The 22,352-nt window shown below is 42.8% G+C and overlaps 1 protein-coding gene across 1 annotated transcript in view; it reads right to left on the bottom strand.

The window, feature by feature from the left end:
* The window catches only part of EDARADD (EDAR associated death domain), a 162,533-nt gene that overhangs the window by 77,497 nt on the left and 62,684 nt on the right, over window positions 1-22,352 (bottom strand). The window contains exon 2 of the mRNA XM_033935585.1: window positions 16,764-16,825. Within this exon, the coding sequence (XP_033791476.1) occupies window positions 16,764-16,825 (62 nt within the window). The remainder of the gene's footprint in view (window positions 1-16,763; window positions 16,826-22,352) is intronic.

Below are 22,352 nucleotides of genomic sequence, written 5' to 3'. Positions count from 1 at the left end.
ATTATAGAATACTGGTATAAATCAGCATCTAGACGTCTACATTTATTTTTTATTTTATTTTATTGAACCAAAATATAACATTTACAAGATCATTCTCTGAAACAAGGCCAAAAGGTCACATTATAAAATGCCATAGAAACTTTGCCTCCTTTCACTCTTTGCAACAAGCCTTTGGACTTCTAGAGGTGGATTTGTTTGCCTATTGGCAAATCCACCATTATGTACATTCCTTGCCGGCGTGCCACTTAACAGAGGAATGTTGGGAAGCACTTTCTGAGATGTTCAGTTTTTCTGCTCAGCAATGTATCCCCTAACGTTTTCATCATGTTGGACTTCGTGATACGGAACAGGGTATTAATTTGGAGATCTTAGCAGCCACTTGGTCAGAGGACTTGCAGTGCCAGCTTACAGCATTACAGGTACAACAGCTTTTGAAACATCTGTGGAAGTTGTCTTCCAATGTACTTCATTGGGAACTTCAGCTTAAATTCCTTCTTCAGCTGTATATTCCACCCATGAGAGCATACCGGATGGGAATTACATCAATGCATAATTGCTCCAAGTGTGCACAGGCTCAGGCCACCCTGGGCCATATATTTTGGTCCTGCCCGTATATCAAACAATTTTGGATTGGTTTGGGACACAACACAACCTCAATATGGGACAGGCACTAGTTGCCCACTCACAGAGTACTTTTTTGTTTTTTTCCAGATAACATCTCCTAAACCTAAAGGATTAACGGGATTCATAGCTAGAGTGATGTTATTGGGCAAAAAAGCCATTTTGACTAACTGGCTGTTACCTGACCCTCCGACATAATAGTCATTGGAGATCCTTGATGATTATTCAAGCTTCACTGGAATGTAGACACTTTGTAGCTGATGGGGGTCCGGGATGCTGCTTTCAGGCGATCTGGGAACATTTTTGGATGGACCTTACTCCTCACGCCTGGAGTAGACTTTTGAATGTTTGATTTGAAGTTGTGATTGTATGCGTGCTCACGCTGTGGGTTTGTAGGGTAGGTTGGGAGGGTGGGGGAGGGAGGGCTACTGGGGATTGTATTGTGCGGATATATAAGAAAACAATTTCATTTTGTTACTTTTGTATGCATGCACTTTGCTGTTAATATTTCAATATAAAATGCCATAGAATACAAATGGTTCCGCTAATCACATACTGTCAATAGTCAGTATATGGCTTAAAGTCTCCCATCAAATAACCTCCCCCCATACCCCTTCATACAATTCCAACCAAAACTCCCCCCATCCCCAAAATGCAATGTACACTCTCTCAGGTAAGAGGGTTGAAGTAACAAACAACTCAGACAAGATTAGCACAATAATTACAGGAATAAGGATATCAGGTAGTCTGTGCAACAGCAGCCTCTTGCCAAGAAACACAGCTAGACCACATTTTTTAAAAATGTGTAATTCGATTCCTATGCAAAGCAGTTAATTTAGACATCAAATACTCATAATTCACTTTATGTAGTACTGCTTCTAATGGTGGGAGATCAGTTTTCTTCCATGCAGCCGCCAGCAATAGGTGAGCTACTGTCACCACCAAGGCTATTCACTTACTTTAGCGCTTCAGTAGGCTCAGCAGAGCCCAAGACCTCCAAAATAAAAACCCATAACCCGGCCCCAATAAATTTGGGCCTTAGGATAGAGCCACCAAATGTGCAAAAAGGAACCCTGATTCCCACAAGCCCTCCAACAAAGATCTGTACCCCTACCAAATATGGTTTTCAAATACATAGGAGTATAATACCATTGATATAGCATTTTGTAACCATTTTCCACCATATTTCTGGCAACAGACACTCATAACAGAAAATCAATCTGAAGTTCCCACAACTTAGTTTCATAGATTTTGCCAAGGACTTGTTCCCAAGCAAATTTGTGTTTGGAAGGAATGGGAATTGATTGTAACACCGCATTATAAAACCGGGTGATAGTCCCCCCGCCTGCAACCCTGTAGAACGGCCTTTTCCAACAATGAGGGTGGCTAACAACTCAGGTAGCACTCTCTTGCAGGAAAAAACTGTTAATTGCCTATAATGAAAAAGATCTTGGGCAACCAAACCATACTTAGTTTCCATGTAAGAGAACGATATTAATTCCCCCTTCATGATCAATTGACCTAAAGTTTGCAAGCCCTTTCCTGCCCAATGCCTAAATACCATTTCTAGTTCCCCTGAGACAAAATTAGAAGCATAGGCTATAGCTGTCCCATTAAAATATTCCTGAGATCCCAAAGACAAGAGTGAAGTTTAACCCACAGGGAAAAAACATGTTATATAATAGGATTGTCTGTAGTCACTAAGTCCTGTATAGTCGATCTAGGTAATCAAGGGACAACCCAAAGTGGTGCCCTACCCAATATACTTTATGCAGACCCAACTCTTCTGGGGTTCCCATCTCCAACTTGCCAAACATTTATGTTTGTTTATTAAAAATCTTTATATACCACTCAATTGGCTAAATAGGATCAAAGCGGTTAACAACCTAATTCAATCAAAGTAATGAAAACTCAATTTAAAAATAGGAAAGAAAAAACAAAAATAAACTAAATACACATCTCTAATATAAAATACTTAATATAATCTAAAATAAGATAAATCATATTGAAGTACTGAATTCAAGTCCTATCAATGTAAAAAGACCAATTGAAAATAAAGGGCCATTAAATGTCTTTTAAAATTTGAGAAAGATTCTTCCTTTCTCAATTCTACAGATTAACTATTCCATAAAATTGGAATCAACTAAAAAAAATGCACTATTTCTAGTTGAGGTAAGATGAGCCTTTGATATGAGGTATAGCTACTCTGTTATCGTTCAATGATCTTAATCACCTAGGCACATAGAATAACACTAGGTTAGAAAGATATGAAGGTTGTAATTCAAATAATGCTCATGTGCTAACATCAAGATCTTAAATTTAATTCTATACTCCATCGGTAGCCAATGGAATTTCAAATAGAAGGGAGTGTGGCGTAGTGTGGTTAAAGCTACAGCCTCAGCACCCTTAGGTTGTAGGTTCAAACCCATGCTGTTCCTTGTGACCCTGGGCAAGTCACTTAATCCTCTCATTGCCCCAGGTACTTTAGATAGATTGTGAGCCCGCCAGGACAGACAGGGAAACATGCTTGAGTGAACTTCCCTGGGAGAACGGAATAGAAAATTGAATAAATAAATAAAGTCATATGGTCTCTAATATGTACATGATCTAACAACATTGAAGTTGAGCAGCCTGATAATAGGATCAGAACTGGGGAACTGCCATACCCTCCCTGTTAGCTGCAGTGATACTTTTTTAAGCGATTGGAGAAAAAACTTTTTTCTTAAATTTGGAACAATAAAACACCGAGAATACAGTGTAAAATGCTAAGTTAGCAGGGGTATAGGCAAAGCTGAAAACAAATACTGTACAGCATTTTGGGAAGTACTACCATTTTAATGGCATTTACTCTACCCAACCAAGAAATGGTTAAATGCTTCCAAAGGTCTAGCTCTACCATAATCTGACTTATTAAACCAAGGTAATTTACTACATATAGATCAGCCAGTGTCCAGGTCAAATTAACTCCTAAATACCGTACAGAATGAGGTTGCAAAGTGTTAAGAAAAAGTAGAAATGAAGCTTCTCATCTTCAGTAAGGGAAAGCCCTAGAATCTCAGATTTGGTGATATTAATTTTGAAACCCGAGACTTACCCAAAGAGGTCCAACAGACTAGCTACCTCAGCTAAAGAATCCTTGGAGTGGAAAGAGTAAACAAAATATCATCTGCAAACTGTAAAATTTTTTGCTTGACCCTGCCTCAACATATGCCATGAATAGTCTGATTTTGACATGCCAACCGGGCCAAGGGCTCCATCACTAATTGCAAAAAGCACCGGAGAGAGTGCACAGCCCTGTCGACTTCCTCAGCCCAACTGGAAACTATCCGATTAGAAGCCATTGATCCTTAGGCCAATGGTGCAGTATAAAGAACACGAAGCCATATCAAGAAAGAGCTCAAGAGTCCCATCTTTCCCAACATCTGAACAAATAGGGCCAATAGAACCTATCAAAAGGCCTTCTCTGTGTTAAATGCCTAGAATCAGGGTTGAGTCCCCAGTTTTTTGAGTTTGCCATATTAAATGGCATACTCTTTGAATATTATTGAATGTTGGTAGACCCCCACACAAACCCAGATTGGTCATCCTTGATTAATTGAGGCATGAAACATTGCAATCTATGAGCTAGAATTTTTGTAAATAGAGAGATCGAGCAGTAAGAGCCGTACTGCATGGGGTCCTTGCCAGGTTTTAATAACAAAGTAACCCCCGCCAGCAAAAGTGTCCCTTCCTCCAGGCCATTAAGGAATGTAGCCAAAAGTTTAACCAAATATTGTTTAAAAGACTTGTAAAATTTCGTGGAGTAGCCATTGAGGCCTGGAGGCCACTTGCATATCCCCAATGGCCCAGAGGATTTCCTCCTCACTAATGGATAAAGAAAGCTGGTCTGCCTCCCCTGCCAAAAGACTCGACACCTCCATCCGATCCAAAAACTGATTGATAACATTGTAGGAATGAGGCTTCACACAGGAGCCTGCTAACCCTTTTATTGAGTTTCTTAACTCCCTTAATTACTTAGCTAATGCTTTGCAAGGTTACAGTTTCATCATGCATATACAGTGCAGATTATACCAAGGTAACTCCCTTGTTTATATATCTAATGTGATTCTCAAAGCTACTATCTCACGTGACATCTGAATACATTATAACCATTACAATAAAGTGATTCCCTTATGTACACATCTAATATGTCTAAAAGCTTACTATAGCATGTTATAGTTGTGACAAACCTACTGCATTCCCAAGGTTTGTCACAGGGAAATGTAGGAAAGTATACAAACCCCGGTGCAGAAGGGCTGACCAGGTCAGTACCCTGTGAGCGATGAAGAAAAAATAGACATAGAACAGGAAAGCTTTGATTTACCTAGAGCAGTCCCAAAGCCAGGCAGGAAGAATCTGCCTTTCTATTATCCAGTGCCTGTAAGGCAAAAAGCTCACAAGCAGTTTCCCCTTAGAGAAATGGCACAGGCTGAGGAAGGAATGCCCTTCCCCATCAGAAGCCAAGGGGGAGTGGTTCTTTCCCTCAGCTTAAAGCCAGGCTCATCAGAGAGCAAGGGGGAGGAGAAAGAGGCTTGGCATAAACAGCAGGACAAGAGCAGAGGCAGGAAGTGCAGGACGGAGCTGAGCTTGCCTCAGACTCTGCAGGACAGTTCAACAGCACTGACTGGGAGATGTCTGAAGAACAGGCTGGTAACTTGTCTCCAGAATTCCTTCCCCCAGAGCCAATGGTTGTCTAACACAGCTGTCCGCAGTGGTGTGGTTGAGAGCTGGCCAGAGGAAATGGAGAGCTGAGCCAACTGTGAGTTTGTGAAAAGGTTTCTTTTTCTGTCTGTGTGTTTGTTTGTTTTTTTGTTCCTCTCATTGAGAGACTGACTGTGGCTGGGTTTTCAGAGGAATGTAGTCCTGTATTACAGTGCTTCCACACGTTAGTTTTCTGGACTCTAAGAAAGGGACAGTATTCTCCTATACCCATGAAATGTGAGCAGCTAAGTCAAACACTAGTCAGTAATTTCAGACTGGTAAAACCTAAGCCATGCAAGAGCCCAGCTGGGAATTGATTGCTATAGCAACTGTGTAATGAAATTAGCTTGCATACCTCTTAAGAAAAGAGATTAAGCTTCTGAGAGTAAAACCTGCTCGTTTCTTTGAGAAAGTCCAGCCCAGCTAGAGAGTGAGTATACTGTGGGAAAAGCACAGACTGGCTCTTAGACATGAATATGAATGCCTCCTCTGTAGCTCTGCATTGAAAAGTTATTTTTGCCGTTGAGCTTTATTGCAAGCTACAGGACTGTATATGATTGGTCAGGCAAGCCCAGAGCTGATCATTGAGTTTGGTGAATGAAATGAAACTTTTGCCTTTTTGTTTGTATTATTTTCATGCTACCAGGGAAACCTGGATGGGACGATGATCCTGCGGCCAGTGGCCGAATAAAACTTATGTTTTGCACCAAGGCCATTCTGACAACCGTGTTTTCTTTAAAATCCTTGGAAGTAAGCTTGGTTAGGTATTTGCCTAGAGCGGCCAACTTGAAAGGATACCCTAATTCTAAAGCGAACAACGTGCCACTAACCGGCTGCTCAGGGCGTCCACAAAGAGCACGGGTGTGACACAGTCTAAAGGTTATAATGCATGCTCCTTACTTAAACTCAGCACGTGACAGAGGCCTGCTTTTGCACGTAGGCAAAGTCTATTTGCTGCCCATATAAGGAATACTTAAACAAGATAAGGAATAAGATAAGGGTAAATGTGTGACAGGGATCTTGTGACGAAAGGGGAGAGGGGAATGCCTCAGCATTCTGTCACAAGGTGCTAACATTTTCCCTTGCTTTAGAATGGCTAGGAGACAAGGAATGATGAAGGATTCATACTTCTTTCACAGGACCTTAGATCCTTTCACTGGGCCTTAGATCAGTGTGCTGACCTTGCCTGTGTGCTGACCTTGCCCTGGTTCAGAACTATCAGACCTGCATCCCTACATTTCCCCTTACCTTACTATTTTTAAGGGCTTTATGGAGGTAAAGCAAATCTGCTCGGGATAAATTGCGATATCGACCATAAAATGGACTTATGAATAAGTTAAACAAAGAAGGCAGGCATTGCAAAAAACAACAGAAATAATCAAGAGACCTATTCCAATGAGGAGATACTGCAAAAGAACCCAGATCCATTGGCCAGATGGGAGCCAGGCCCATAAAGCATTCCATCACTGAGGTAAGATGTCTTGACGCATATTAGAGGCCAATTCATATAGTTGCAGAATTTGGTCGTGTACACGGTTGTTGTTATCGGATAGGTTGAAACAGCACATATTTTTAACGGTTTCGCAGCCGTGATGATGTAATAGTAAGAGATAATCTATAGCGGCTCGGTTGTCTAACACAGCTGTCCGCAGTTCATTTTGTTCTTGATTTAGCAAGCTAAGTGCGTGTGAGATATGATTAATGTCTTTAGCTAATGCGCAAGCTAATTGTGATAAGGTTTTTTGATTATATAATGCTAACCCAGGTACACCAACTAAAGAGAGTGTCAAATTTTCAGCTTTTGAGAGCAGGTTAACATTACTGCATTTTTTTTTTTTCTTTCTTTCCTGATTTTACAGACACTTTCAGTAGGAATTCTGAGTTAATGGTGATGTAGGCAGCTGTCCAGGCCTACCTCGGTAATGAGACCTCGAACGCTATATACTGGTTTCAATAAGTATATATTTATTTAGTCAATCAGTAACAGCTTACAGGAATAAATCATTCAGCATATAGCGTAACAGAACGTGATCTCCAGGCCTGTAGATCCTCTGATGTCTGTTCTGATCTCTCCCTTCTAAAGGCCTGGTTTTTATACATTTCTTAGTGGCCAACACCACGTTGGCCTAGATCACATGATACCTCCTTATTGGCTATTTCCCTATGCACTACTGCATAACTACATTCCTTTATTGGCTGTTGTCACCTGCGTCATGTTATATGTTCACTCTGTTTCCTGTAAGACCTAACCTATTCCCCGAAATGCCTGTTTCTATACCATATATGCATTTCCGAGCAATAAACCTCCTCCCAACTGCAAATATTTCTGACACTTTAGATGATATCTTCGGACCATGGTCTGTTTATCTCTTCGTGGTATCTGGCTGGGTGGGCCCTGATGCCAGACCGCAGCATCAGGACCTGTTATTTTCTCTCAAGTTTCACTGACACAGTAGTTAACTTTGCTTAAAAACTGGGTATCTCTTCATTCTTGCATGTCTTCTGGTAAATTGTATGCAATATCTTTTTACAGTTAATATACTGTTTCCATCAGCTGCCGAGATAAGATACTAGTTGCAGGGGGAGAGAAAGGTTTTTGTAGAGAGAAGAGTTTCTGTGAGCTTATGGTTTTTCCTTATCCCACTTCACCTGGCTTAATAATGTCAGGACTTACAGGGATTTTTCCATGCCAGTTTCCAAGATTTTCCTTCTTTCCATCTTCCTCCTCCTCTCAATGGTTGCATGGGTAACACCCATATTGTCGACAGCTGATAAGCCCCTTGCAGCCCCTGATAAAGCCAAGGGGAGAGGGGTGTTTAAACCTGTCTGAACATGACCCGGCCCCCCTGGTGTTGTCATAGTAACTATGCCTTAATCTTTAACAATCTGAAAAAAAATGTCACCTAACAGCCTCTGTTAAAAGGTAGAATTTTAAGACCTATTTTTTTAGAGCTAAGATAAGAGCTGACTGGGACATGATGAAAGAATCTTTATTGAAGTAAATTTATTATGATCCGAATGTGGCAGGTAGCTATGGAGGTATTAACCCTCTACTTCAAGAGGCTAAAAAGAGCGATAGTACAGTCCGGAGAAAAGACATTATGGCAGTGGCGTACCAAGGGGGTGGCGGTCTGCCCTGGGTGCACGGCCCAAGGGGGTGCACAGCTGGCCACTCACTGGAGAATAGGCTGCCGCCGGGGAAAGGCTACCATTGCCATCATCAGAAACAAGCTGGTGCCGAGTTCTCCCTCCCTGCATCTCTTCCCCACGAGCCAACCAACTCTAGCCATATGATGTCAATTCTGACGTTGGAGAGGACGTTCTGGGCCAGCCAATCGCTTCCTGGCTGGCCCGGAACATCCTCTCCGACATTAGAATTGACATCGGACAGCAAGAGTTGGTCGGCCTGTGGGAAAAGAAGCAGAGCGAACTCGGCGCCGGCCTGTTTCCGATGGCCAGTGGCAGCCTTTTCCCAGCGGTGGTGGCAGCAGTATGTTTCCCATTGGTGGTGGCATGGGGGAGGCCAGGGAGAAAGAAAGAAAGGGGGGGAGAGACAGGGAGCCAGAAAGAAAGAAAGAAAGGGGTGATCAGGGAGCCAGAAAGAAAGAAGGGGCAGGGTGAAAGAAAGAAAAAAATGGGGCATGGGAAGAGAGAGAGAAAGACAGACATAGAGAAAGAAAGGTGGCATGGAGAGAGAAAGAAAGAAGAGGGCAGGTGAAAGAAAGAAATGGGGCACGGAGAGAGAGAGAAAGACAGACATACAGAAAGAAGGGGGCAGGGTGAAAGAAAGAAATGGGGCATGGAGAGAGAAAAAAAGAAGGGGACAGGATGAAACAAAGAAAAAGTTGGGGGAGGGAATGAGGTCTGGAGGAGAGGAAGCATACAGGAGGCTGAAAGAAGGGAATAAATATTGGATGCACAGTCAGAACAATAAAGTGCATCCAGAGACTGATGAAATTACCAAACAAAGGTAGGAAAAATGATTTATTTTCAATTTAATGATCAAAATGTGTCAGTTTTGAGAATTTATATATGCTGTCTATATTTTGCACTATGGGCCCCTTTTACTAAACTGCAATAGCAGTTTTTAGCGCAGGGAGCCTATGAGCGTCGAGAGCAGCGTGGGGCATTCAGCGCAGCTCCCTGCGCTAAAAAACGCTATCATGGTTTAGTAAAAAGGGAGGGGGTATATTTGTCTATTTTTGTATAGTTGTTACTGAGGTGACATCGCATAAAGTCATCTGCCTTGACCTCTTTGAAAACCCGCGGAATATAAATGATAATTAACATTTTCTCTGCGTACAATGTGCTTTGTGTTTTTAAAATTTTATTGTTGGTAGATCATTTTGACTTGGCCACGAAAGTAACAGGGAGGGAGGGAGGGAGGGGAGCTGCTGAAAGACATCTAGTAATCCTTGCAGGCTTGTCTGCAGGGAATTATTTTTGTAAAATCATGTTTTGTTATGTGACTGGCATTATTTAGACTTTAATTTCTATGAATGAATAGAATGAAAATGATATAAAATTATTTGTTTGTTTTTATGTGCGTGTGCTGAAGGAAAGTGGAGAGAGAGTGGGCTGAGGACGCTGAAGGGAAATGGGGAAGAGAGAGTGGGGAGAAGACGCTGATTTATAAATTGACAATTGTACAGAATATTGTTTCTTTTTATACTTTAATATAATAAATTCAATATAAAATAATTCAAGGCTTGTGTGGATGGAATCAGGTGGTTTGCGGGGATGGGGACCGAGCTTACAGGGATTAGTCCAATAAAATGGTATTTTCATATTTCTCATTATTTGTTTTATTTTTATTTGTAAAGTGGTGATTTGTTATGTATCAGTTTTTTCAAATTTACATCTACTGTCTTTATATTTTGCACAGTATTAGAGGACATGTATTACTGTTTTTGTGGTGTTGTGGTGTTGCATTGTATGCAGAGTCTGGTTTCTTGGCAGTTCAGTTTAACTTTTGTCTACATATTTCTATTTTTAGTTTGTGATTATTCCATATTGGGCAAAGGTGTATCTGTCTGTGTGTATGAAAGGGACATAGCTTTCTGATAGCATCGACTGTACTGGATCAATTGACTGTACAGGATCTGGTTTGTTTAGTTTTACAATGTATGTGTTGGTGTTCTAGTGCTCACTGCAGTGTTTAAGATGCTGCCTTTTCCTAGGTACACTCTTGTTGTGTGATATGTAGATTGTTACTAAAAATCATATTTTTCATATAGATGGGGGGGGGTGTCAAAATATGATGGTCCCCGGCAGTGTTCCCGCTAAGCTGCGCTGGCGTGCGCTGGCGCACAAAATATTACATCACAGCGCACAAGTTTCTCGTCACAGCGCACACACGCGTCGCAAAGGTAAGGGGAGGCTGGGGGAGGAATCGGACGTCGGGGTGGGGGTTTGGTTTCCGACCCTGGCGGTGGAGACATCTAACCTCGGCCTGCCCCGGAACTCTTACTGCAACAGTGACTTCCTGTTCCTGCCTAGACGGGCAGCTGCTGCAGTAAGAGTTTCGGGGCAGGCCGAGGTTAGACGTCTCCACTGATGGATACAGCGCCGCCGCTATAACATTTAAAATAATAGCGATCGGGGGGGGGGGGGGGGGGAAGGTGCGGGGAAGTCCGGAGCTGCAGGGCCGGCGTTAGAGGGAGTAAGAGTTGATGGTGCTGCAGGGTCCCGCGGGGGGAGGGAGGAAGAAAAAAGAGGAACCGAAGCATGGCAATTTTGGGGGAGCAGGTGTGGGGAAGTCCCGCGATGACTCGTCTGCTGGCTCTGCTCTGGAAGAAGTAAGTTACGTCGGAGGGGGTGGACCCGGCAGACACAATCATTGCGGGACTTTGCCGCAACTCCCTGTGTCTGCCGGGCCCACCCCCTCCAACGTAACTTACTTCTTCCAGAGCAGAGCCAGCAGACGAGTCATCGTGGGCCCTTCCAGCATGCAGCTGCTGAGTCCGCTCTAGAGCAAGTACGTCAGAGTGGGGTGGATTGGCAGCAGGCAGCTACAATCATCGCAGGACCTTGCTGCATGAAGGGAGAGAAAGGAGCAGGACTGCTGGAATGGAAGAGTGGTGGAGGGAAAGAAAGGGGGCAGGGTGGTATGGAAGGGTGGTGCTGATGGAATTGATGTACAGAGAAAGGAGAGAGACATAAGGGGGAAGGATATTGGAGGGAAAGAAAGGGGGAAGATGCTGATTGAAGAGGGGTGGATGGAGGGAGAAAGGGCAGACATTGGATGGTAGTGGGGAACCTATGCTGGATGGAAGTGCAGATGGGAGAGATAAGGGAGCAAATGCCAGAAGGAAATGGGAGGAGAGAAAGAGGGGAGCAGATGCTGGATGATAAGTGGACAGAGAGAGGAGAAGGTACTAGATGGAAGGGTTGGAGAAAGAGGGTATATGATGGAAGGAGGGGATAAATAAAAGGAGGACACATGATGGGGAGAAAAGGATTGAGTTAGGGAAACACTGGAGGGGTGAGGGAAAGAGGTGGCAAGCTTTAGGTAGACAGTAAAAAAGAACATTGATGAGAGAGTAGTAAGAACATAATCTAGACAGATGCAGAAAATAAATTGAAAAGGGAAATGAGGGAAAAAAGGGAAAGGGATTGCAGAGGAGAGGTGTGGGAGAGGGAAGGAGAGGAGAGAGATGCCAGACCAATGGGGGTGAAAGGAGAGATGGAAGGGGGAGGCATACAGTTTCTGGAAGGGGCATAGAAGGAGAGAAGATGCCATATAGGGGAAAAGAGACGGCAGACAGTGGATGGAAGGAAGAGAGTTACAAGAAGATGAGGAAAGCAGAAACCACAGAAGACAAAGGTAGAAAAAAATTTCTATTTATTTATTGCTTTAGGAGACATGTGTCACTGTTTCTGTGAAGCATTGTATGCAGAGTCCAGCTTCTTGCTGGTTCAATTTAACCTTTGTCTATGGGAGGGGTTAGTTTGTGATTACATATTCCATACTAGGCGAAGGTGTGTTCTGTGTGTTCGAAAGACATAGTTTTCTGTTAGGATTGACGGTGTAGGATTGATCTGTGTTGGTCTGGCTTGTTTAGTTTTACAATGGGTGTATTGATGTACTGTTCACTGCAATATGTAAGATGCTGCCTTTTCCTAGGTGACGTGTGACGTGTGGCTTGTTACTAAAAATCATGTTTTTCGTACAGATGGGGGGGGGAGTGCCAAAAAATGATGGGCCCCGGGTGTTACATATGCTAGGTACACCACTGCATTATGTAAAGATACCAGAAAGCTGGAGAAGCAAAAACTTTAAGTAAATTGTTATTCTTCTAAGTTTTGAGTATTTAACCCTCCCACAATCTCATGGGCACTCATTTCAAGTTTCAAGTTTATTGAGATTTTGATTTAAACGCAATATCAAATATTTTCAATGTGTATAACAAAAATAAATTTTGGGAAATAAATAAAACCATTTGAACAATAAACATACAAACATATCCATAGATGATTAAAAATACATAAGGAGTACAAGGATAAACTACATTTGTTTACAAATGCGTCCTCCGTGCCTGCTCATAAATTTGTGGAATATGTAACTTGTCGCTCATGCATATTTTTTTTTGCACACACCTCATCAATCCTTAGAGGGAACATTGGTCCCCGGGTGTCACATATACTAGGTATGTTGAATGGAAGCCATTTTTTGGACTCTTTTGAAGCGTTCGTTTTTCGCTCTCTTGAGACTGATCGGTTTTTGGTCACACCCTGATGCAGCTTATCGGTGAAACGCTGGCCTTCGTTGGTGTGCCGATCAGTTCATGATAAGTGGTTTTTCCTCTATCTATTTTCCGAGTAGATGTGTAGCACAGTTTTTCTGCTCAAACACTCATTTAATGAAGGTTTTGCCTGTGAGGTTACCGTCTAACCACCTTATATCCACCTTTGTGGCGGTGGGAGGGCCTTTTCTGAGGATTTTTCCTTCTTTTTGAGTTATATTAGAGCAAGTACTGGTCTCACATATTCTGCAAAACTTTAATACTATAATGTCTCACAACTTTATTAGTCTCCAGTTGAAAGTGTTATTCAACATACATTGGTTTTCAACATTTCTGTGTTTTTGTAACTGTACATATGCTAGGTATGCCACTGCCTAGCTCTAGACTACTTGCTGGCAGCAGAAGGTGGTATCTGTGGCAAATTCAGCCTCTCCAACTGCTGCCTTGAACTTGATGACAATGGTAAAGTGATTGAGGAAGTTGTGGATCGTATCACCAAACTAACCCTAACCCTAATCCTGTCCAGACCTGGCGTGGTCTCACTGCAGACTGGCTCTCTGGCACCTTCGGCTCCTGGTTGCCCTCTGGCTCATCAGTGAAGACCATCTTGCTGGTTGCCGCCCTGTCTTCTCTACTCCTTTGCTGCTTGCCCTGTGTGGTCCCATAGCCATAAAGCTGCTGCACCAAACTGTTGACCGTTCCACTGCTGCTATGGCCCTTGCGTTCCCCCAGTATCAACCAGTCCCTACAACTGATCCTGACCTTCCTCCTTCTTGAATTTTATCAGGCTCGTCTCCCTCCTTCATTCGACTAGCGGAAAGGGGGGACTGAAGGAGTCTGGGACTGGTTTTTCTGAGTGTTGAACTAAGTTTTCTCTTTAATAAAATGCTGAATTATGTTTAGTTGCAGACCTAACTTATCTCATGTTCTAGCCTGCCTGCACTGGGTGTTTTAGCTTGGGCGTTTTAGCTTCTTATGGTTATCTCAGCATACACAATATTGTATTCCGCCCTCCTGCACATGTAACAGAAAGACTGCAAGGCTTAGATAAGTGACCCGCTAGTGTGAACTTAGGACCAATGATTGTTAAGAAAAGTAACCCGTGAAAAGTTTTTTCTAGAATTAAGTTGTATAGCCAGAACTTCCTGGTAACTTCCTGGTAACTTCCTGGTTTCGGGACTTCTGAAGCTGCCAACTTGGTGCTCAGGAGTTGCATATATGCTGAATAAACCTTGTTGTTTTCTTCAAGTCTCTGATTATTGTGACTTAGTGACCTTTTACTATGTTAGTCATGCTTTGTAATACTACGTTTACTGTGCTGTTTTGCTGAACTATGCTCGCCATGGAATATCTCACTATACCATGTTTTGTCATATTATGCCTTGTAACCTTTATTTTGCCATCATTGTCAGACTTGCCCCAGGTACATTAGATACTCGTAGATTGTGAGCCCTACAGGACAGAAAGGGAAAATTGCTTGAGTACCTGAATAAATTAATGTAAACCATTCTGAGTTCCCTGGGAGAATGGTATAGAAAATTGAACAATGAAAGAAAGAAGGGAGTCAAGGCCAGCACAAGCAGCAAGTGGAAAATACTGCTTGCGCTAGTGGACATTTAAGGAGGTACGCGTGGGGTGGAGAGGAGGGGAGGCTCTGGCACCCCCGCGAAGACAATGTCCGCCCTGACCCCTTACTACACCACTGTGTGTAAGTATACAATTCATATGCAAAAGTGTTAGAATTCTATCATTTTAGTGCGCAAATTTAGGACAGCATAGTAATAGAAATAGTGGACTGAATATTGACACTATCTTTACCATTGTATGGAATGCCCTTGCTCCATCCCTTGTTTTGCCCTACTACCATCTGATTTGTGCCAGGGTGTTCTGTAATATTTTTCAGTGGCATTAACCATGCTGAAAGGTTCCCAGCCCAACTAAGAAGAGAATGACGTGGATATGAGTCAGTCTTTGTTTTGAGAATGTTTCAGATCATTGAATGTCATTTCTGCAAAGTTGCACTTAACAAAATAAGATAAAACTCTTTTCAGATACAGTGGCAAAATAACACTCAGAATTTAGGAAGTTGGTTGGTTGGGCTGAGAACTTTTCAGCACCCTCTCATAATGTTACTGAAAATTTGTAATAGTGGCTGCTACTCTAGTTTCCGAGTTTCCAAGTTTTATTGAAATTTGTTGAAATGCCTATCATAAATTCTAAAATGCACAACTTATATCCTTTCAGGGAGCTATGATTCACAAACACTTCTCACCTGATAGTATACCTTTCTATCAGCTTTGTTGCATCCCTTAGTCTATTGATATTGTATGGGATCCTCAGCGCCACCACTCAGAGCTCAAATAGATTTCATAGCTCTAAGCTTTATGTGCCAGCTCCTCATTGGTTCCCTTTATTTAATATCAATCTCATGTGATTATATATTTGCTTTTGTAATATTTTGTTTTTTATATATATATTTTTATAATAAATTATTTTAAGTACTTAGCTTTAACTTGTGGTCTCTGGCTAGGGGAAACATCACACCGACATGTTTCGCTCCTTGAGCTTTATCAAGGCTTTACCCCTATAGTTTTCACCGCCAAACCTGCGACCACTGTAGGACAGAGTGGTCGCAGGTTTGGCGGTGAAAACTATAGGGGTAAAGCCTTGATAAAGCTCAAGGAGCGAAACATGTCGGTGTGATGTTTCCCCTAGCCAGAGACCACAAGTTAAAGCTAAGTACTTAAAATAATTTATTATAAAAATATATATATAAAAAACAAAATATTACAAAAGCAAATATATAATCACATGAGATTGATATTAAATAAAGGGAACCAATGAGGAGCTGGCACATAAAGCTTAGAGCTATGAAATCTATTTGAGCTCTGAGTGGTGGCGCTGAGGATCCCATACAATATCAATAGACTAAGGGATGCAACAAAGCTGATAGAAAGGTATACTATCAGGTGAGAAGTGTTTGTGTATCATAAATTCTAAGCATTTTACAATATTAAAATCAAGGGGGAGAGACTTACAAAGGCATATCAACAAGACAAATTATGGACTGGACATGAAAACAATGGGTAAGTAATGATATAGAGAAAGGAAGAATATGAGGAGAGGGGAGTGGAAGGTCCTCTTTGTTAAAGAGAAGATCCTTTTTTATTTTTTGAAAGAGGCTGAAAATAGCATATTAAGGAAAAGAAAGAAAAAAAATGTAAGAGTGGAGAGGAAGAGAATAGTACTCAAAAGTGTCTTTGAAAAGGAAACACTTTAGTCCACCTTTGAATTTATCTAAGTTCTTTTCGGCCCTCAGGGTATTTGGTAGGGAATTCCAGATTATGGGGGCTGTAACTGAAAAGGAGGTGGTTCGACGAGTGCCGATAATTTTTAAGGAGGGGATATGGAGAAGGTGTTGGGAAGTTGCTCTTTTGGAATTAGGAAGTGTTTTACTCTTTTCAATACTATAATAATAATGAAAGAAAAATGTACTTAAATTTGTAGTATTTAAGGAAATATATATGATAAATCAACATCAACTATGAAATATTCATACAAGCTGCAACACTTTAAAAAGATTTCTGTTATGTATCTATGCAACAATTATTTTTAAAATAAGTACATGCAACATTTAAAGAAGTCAAATAAACATACCACTTGTAAGGGCAAATTGCTAGGATCTGTGTCTTCCACTGGTTCTTTTGCTGCATAAATTGCTGTGAGGAAATGCATTATATGATATCATGAAAAGTAAAATATGTTTTAAACTAAAATAATCAGATCTATGTACATACTTTGCTGAAGGCAAGTAGTATAGCTCCAGGACAACAGTGCATAAGTATTCACAATCTTTTATATTTCAGAGGGTGTTTAATATAACTAATGCAAAAATTCACATGTACTTCCTAATTTATCCCTCCTGCGCTAGTAGCAAAAGCCCCAAAGTCCTTTAAATCTCTAAGAGCTGCAGGGCAGTTACTGCAGTGGCAGCCACTAGCATGGCTTTATATTTTCTTTATGACATGTTGGTGTGTAGTTATCAACACAGGCTATTCTTAAGATGTGTTATTTTATCATAGGGCCCAGTTTATGCAATAAGATCTAGGGCACCTTATATAAAATTTAAGAATGCAACACAGCCCATAGGAATTGAATGGGCTGTGTCATACTTGCTGCATGGGAATCACTACCATGGCTTTGTAAAAGGGGCCCCTTAAATGGACTTATCTATCACATCTTAACGGTAGCCCACATTAGTAACAATGTTCCTAACTCGTACTATGTTACCACAGGTCCCATTTTATGCAATGAAATCTAGTTACTAATAACTACAGTTACAGTTATATAACTTATATTTTACTATTGCCTGGTAAAGTTCTAAGTGGATAATATAAAGATTACTAGATCAATATTCTAGGAATTTATACAGTATAGGTTATACAGAATCTAGTTAATCCAACATATCAAACTTTAAAAAAACAACTTTTTATAGTCTTACCCCCTTTTATCAAGCCGCGCTGCCAAGTAGCGCGAGCTAAATGTCGAGCTTTTCATAGGAATAGAATTGGAAGCTTGGCATTTAGCCTGTGCTGCTTGTCAGCACAGATTGATAAAGGGGGGGGGGGGGTAATAACACCTGAAAAACTATAGAATAAAATAACTGTTAATTTAATAACACATCATAATGATAGCCAATGTTAGTAGTATAATGGGTACACCTCATGTCAAAATGATTGACAGCTGTCAAAGATAAGGATCGATCAATCAGCATTCACTTCCGGTTAAGCCCCGCCCACTCTACAACATACCACACCCACTCTCTGCCCATGCCCCTCCCACTCCATGCCCCTTCTGCCCATGCCCTGCCCATTCTCCGCCCATTCTCCGCCCGTGCCCACCCCTCCCATAGGAATGCATGTGGTGGCCTCGCCCATGCCCCGCCCCATGGGAATGAATGGTGGTAGCTCTACTCTATGCCCCGCCCCATGTCATGTTACCGGAAATGCACTTTCTGATGATGTCACCAGAAATGGGGGCGTGTTTGACCCCGGAAATATGCTTTCTGATAACATCACCGGAAATAGGGAGTGTCTGCCCTACCGGAAGTGCACATTCTGATGACGTAGGCGGAAATGGAGTAAACAAAGCACCAGAAATGCACTTTTCTGATGAGACGGAAATGCACTTTCTGATGACGTTAGCGGAAACAGATTTAATCGAAGCCCTCGGAAATGATGTGGCCAGAAAAAAGTGTCTTTATTTTAACAGGTTTTAAGATCTCATGGTTAGAGCAATGCACATGCAGATCACAAAAGAAAAGACATTTACAGCTGTTTTTGTTTTTTTTTCCTGTTTTTAAAACAGATCCCAGGTTTTTTAAGAGCAGTGCAGAAACAGCTTAGAACTGTAAAGCTGCATTTTCTTTTCTTTCCTGGTTTTACAGACACTTTCAATAGGAATTCTGAGTTAATGGTTGCATGGGTAACACCCATATTGTCATGGTGACAGCTGATAAGTCCCTTGCAGCCCCTGATAAATCCAAGGGGGGAGAGGGGGAGGTGTGTTTAAACCTGTCTGAACATGACCTGGCCCCTTGGTGTTGTCATAGTGACTATGCCTTAGTCCAGGGGTGTAGAACTCAATCAGAGAAGGGGCCAAAATCTAAAATCCAGCCTAAATCGCGGGCCGAATGGTTTACTGAACAGTCATAAACTGACAATGTTAACCAGAAATGTGAATTTAAAATGAGTGGAACAATCTTTTCCTTAACAGTGCTGTTAACCAACTCACATGCTATCAAGCAAAACAGTAATATTGGTATCAAGCAAAACAGTAATATTGGAATGTACCTAAAATGCTCATTGTTTTGTTTTCTGGCTAGATGTCTGACACCGTTTTCCCCGTATCAATGAGTCAATGTTCGGTTTTATTTCTTGGGCTGTAGCAACCCGCAAAACAGCATGGAGGTTGTCATCGGTAATGCGTGATCTGTGCTTGTTTTTGTTCAGATTCATTATTGAAAACATCTGTTCACAAAGATAGGTGCTCCCGAACATGGCTAGAATACGGGCAGCATGAAGTCGGAGCTCTGGCATTGAGTCAGGGGGCAGTAGAGGGTAGAAGTCCTCAATTTCAACATCCTGAAACCTTGATTTCAGGCCACTGTCAGACTGAAGCTCGATTATCTCCATCTGAAGGTGATGGGGCACATTGTTGACATCAACTGTAAAAGGATTGGCAAAGATGTCAAAGCCTGAGTGCTGTGTTCTAAAGTCAGAGAAGCGCCGCTCAAATTCACTTAGTAAACGGCTAACTTTGGTAGCCAGCCGACTGCAAGGAAAAGTACCAGAAATAGTGGTTGAGATACTCAAACAAACGGGAAAGTGGGCAAGATTGTCCTGTTCCAGTTGGGACTTCCATAGTTGAAGTTTACGCTGGAATGCTGTGATCATGTCAGACATCTTCGTGATGACTTGTTTGCGTCTCTGCAGCTTCAGATTCAGTTGGGCGAGATGCTCGCATATGTCACACATCATAGCAAAATCACATAGCCAGGCGGGATCCGACAGTTCAGGCAAGGGCTTTCCTTTACTTTCCATGAAAAGAGCAATTTGTTCTCTGAGCTCAAAAAATCTTTTGAGGACTGCGCTCTTGCTCAGCCATCTTACTTCTGTGTGGTATGGCACGTCTCCATGCTCTGCACCCACCTCCTGTAAAAACTGCTGGAACTGGTGATGATTCAGGCCACGTGCCCTTATAAAGTTAATAGTTTTAATGACTGTGGTCATTATGTCATTCATGTCCAGAACTTTTCCACACATAGCCTCTTGGTGGATAATGCAATGATAAGTAATCAAGGGTGTGTGGCAGTGACTTTTTTGCATTCTTTCCTTCATTAGTCCAACCAAGCCTTTCTTTTCTCCGCACATTGAAGGTGCGCCATCGGGAGTTAGCCCCACCAACTTTTCCCAGGGTAATTTAAAATTATTTATAGATTTCTCCACAGCCTCAAATATATCTCTACCAGTCGTCGTCCCATGCATGGCAGCTACATCCAAAAGTTCCTCAGTGACAGAGAGGTCGGTCTTCGTAGCACGTATAAAGATGGACAGCTGCGCTGTATCAGTGTTGTCTATGCTTTCATTGATAGCAAGTGAAAAAGCGAGATAACTGCATGCCTGTTCGGCCAGCTGTGATGATAGATTTCCTGAGAATTCTTGAACTCTGTCTGCAATGGTGTTTCTTGACAAACTGACAGTTTGAAAACTCTGTATCTGGTCTGGGCATACTTTCTCACACACTTTTAGCATGCATTGCTTCAAAAAGGCACCCTCTGAAAAACACCTTGAAGTACGGGCAATTTCTTCAGCCACTATAAAGCTTGCTTTCACTGCAGCATCATTTTTCGCTTTAGCCTTTGTAAACATTTGCTGCTGTGATTGTAGTTTGCCTTTTAGTTCTTTAACAATTTTATGCTTTTCTTCCAAAGTATATTTGCCATACTTAACATTATGTTTGGTGTCAAAATGACGACGTATATTGTACTCTTTCATCACCGACACTGTCTCATAACACAATATACACACTGGTTTGCCCTCACTAAGCACAAACATGTATTCATTTTCCCATTTGTCATTAAATTGTCTGCCTTCACCGTCAACTTTTCTTTTCCTGGACATTTTGGGATCAATATTGGCAGTAAAAGATGTAGTTTATTGGAAATCTGCGTTAGAATGAAAAAGTCAGTCAATAAATGCCTGGCTGGGTACAGATAGCAGATTCTGTTGCGATTTTTATGCCTACACTTTATGCCAGGAACTGGCAGCTTCTGCTGTGTATTTTTTTTACATAGTTCCCCCCCCCCCCCGACGTCCGATTCACCCCAAGCAGGACCGCTCGCACGCACCTGCACCCCCACCCCGAAGGACCGCCGACTCACCGACTCCCAACACGATCGGGGCAAGAGGGAGCTCAAGCCCTCTTGCCCCCCCGACTCCCCGACACGATCGGGGCAAAAAGGAGCCCAAGCCCTCTTGCCCCGCCGATTCCCCAACTCCCCGACAATATCGGGCCAGGAGGGAGCCCAAGTCCTCCTGGCCCTGGCGACCCCCCCCCCCCCGCTAGTTGTTCGGGCCAGGAGGGAGCCCAAACCCTCCTGACCACGGCGACCCCCTACCCCCACCCCGCACTACATTACGGGCAGGAGGGATCCCAGGCCCTCCTGCCCTCGACGCAAACCCCCCTCCCCCCATCGACCACCCCCCCCAAGAACCTCCGACCCCCCTGGCCGACCCCCACGACACCCCCACCCCCCTTCCCCGTACCTTTCTGTAGTTGGCCGGACAGACCGGAGCCAAACCCGCCTGTCCGGCAGGCAGCCAACGACGGAATGAGGCCGGATTGGCCCATCCGTCTCAAAGCTCCGCCTACTGGTGGGACCTAAGGCTCCCGGGTCTATTCTGATTGGCCCAGGTGCCTTAGGCTCCACCAGTAGGCGGAGCTTTGAGATGGATGGGCCAATCCGGCCTCATTCCGTCGTTGGCTGCCTGCTAGACAGGCGGGTTTGGCTCCCGTCTGTCTGGCCAACTACAGAAAGGTACGGGGAAGGGGGGTGGGGGTGTCGTGGGGGTCGGCCAGGGGGGTCGCGGGTCGCCTGGGGGGGCGGTCGGAGGTTCTTGGGGGGGCGGTCGATGGGGGAGATAGATAGCAAGTACGGCTGGCGAGATCACAAGCCTCCTGTGTCACCGCGTGTCATTGTGATGGAACGCAGCGGCGTGCAGTGATGACAGCGCGGTGCGGGCCACATTGCAAGGCCTGGCGGGCCAGATTTGGCCCGCGGGCCTTGTGTTTGACACATGTGCCTTAGTCTTTAACAATCTGAAAAAAAACCTGTCACACAACAGCCTCTAATAAAAGGCAGAGTTTTAAGACCTATTTTTTTTATTTAGAGTTAAGTTAACAGAGCTGACTGGAACATGATGAAAGAATCTTTATTGAAGCAAATTTATTATGATCCGAATGCGGCAGGTAGCTATGGAGGCATTAACTTCAAGAGGCCAAAAAGAGCGATAGTACAGTCCGGAGAAAAGACGTTGTGGACTGGGTCACGGTCAACATGCATACAATTTACAAAGACTGGCTAGAATCCATTTTAAAAGAAATAAAACAATGGTGTCAGAAGTTGACAGCCAATGGCAAAAGTGACTTAGTCGACATGTCAGCCTTTGTCCGTTATAACAACGG

The sequence above is a fragment of the Geotrypetes seraphini genome, chromosome 3 (assembly GCF_902459505.1).
Source record: "Geotrypetes seraphini chromosome 3, aGeoSer1.1, whole genome shotgun sequence".
NCBI classification, from domain to species: Eukaryota; Metazoa; Chordata; class Amphibia; order Gymnophiona; family Dermophiidae; genus Geotrypetes; species Geotrypetes seraphini.
Note: the sequence above shows the minus strand (reverse complement) of the source record. Positions and strands in the feature narration are given on the sequence as shown.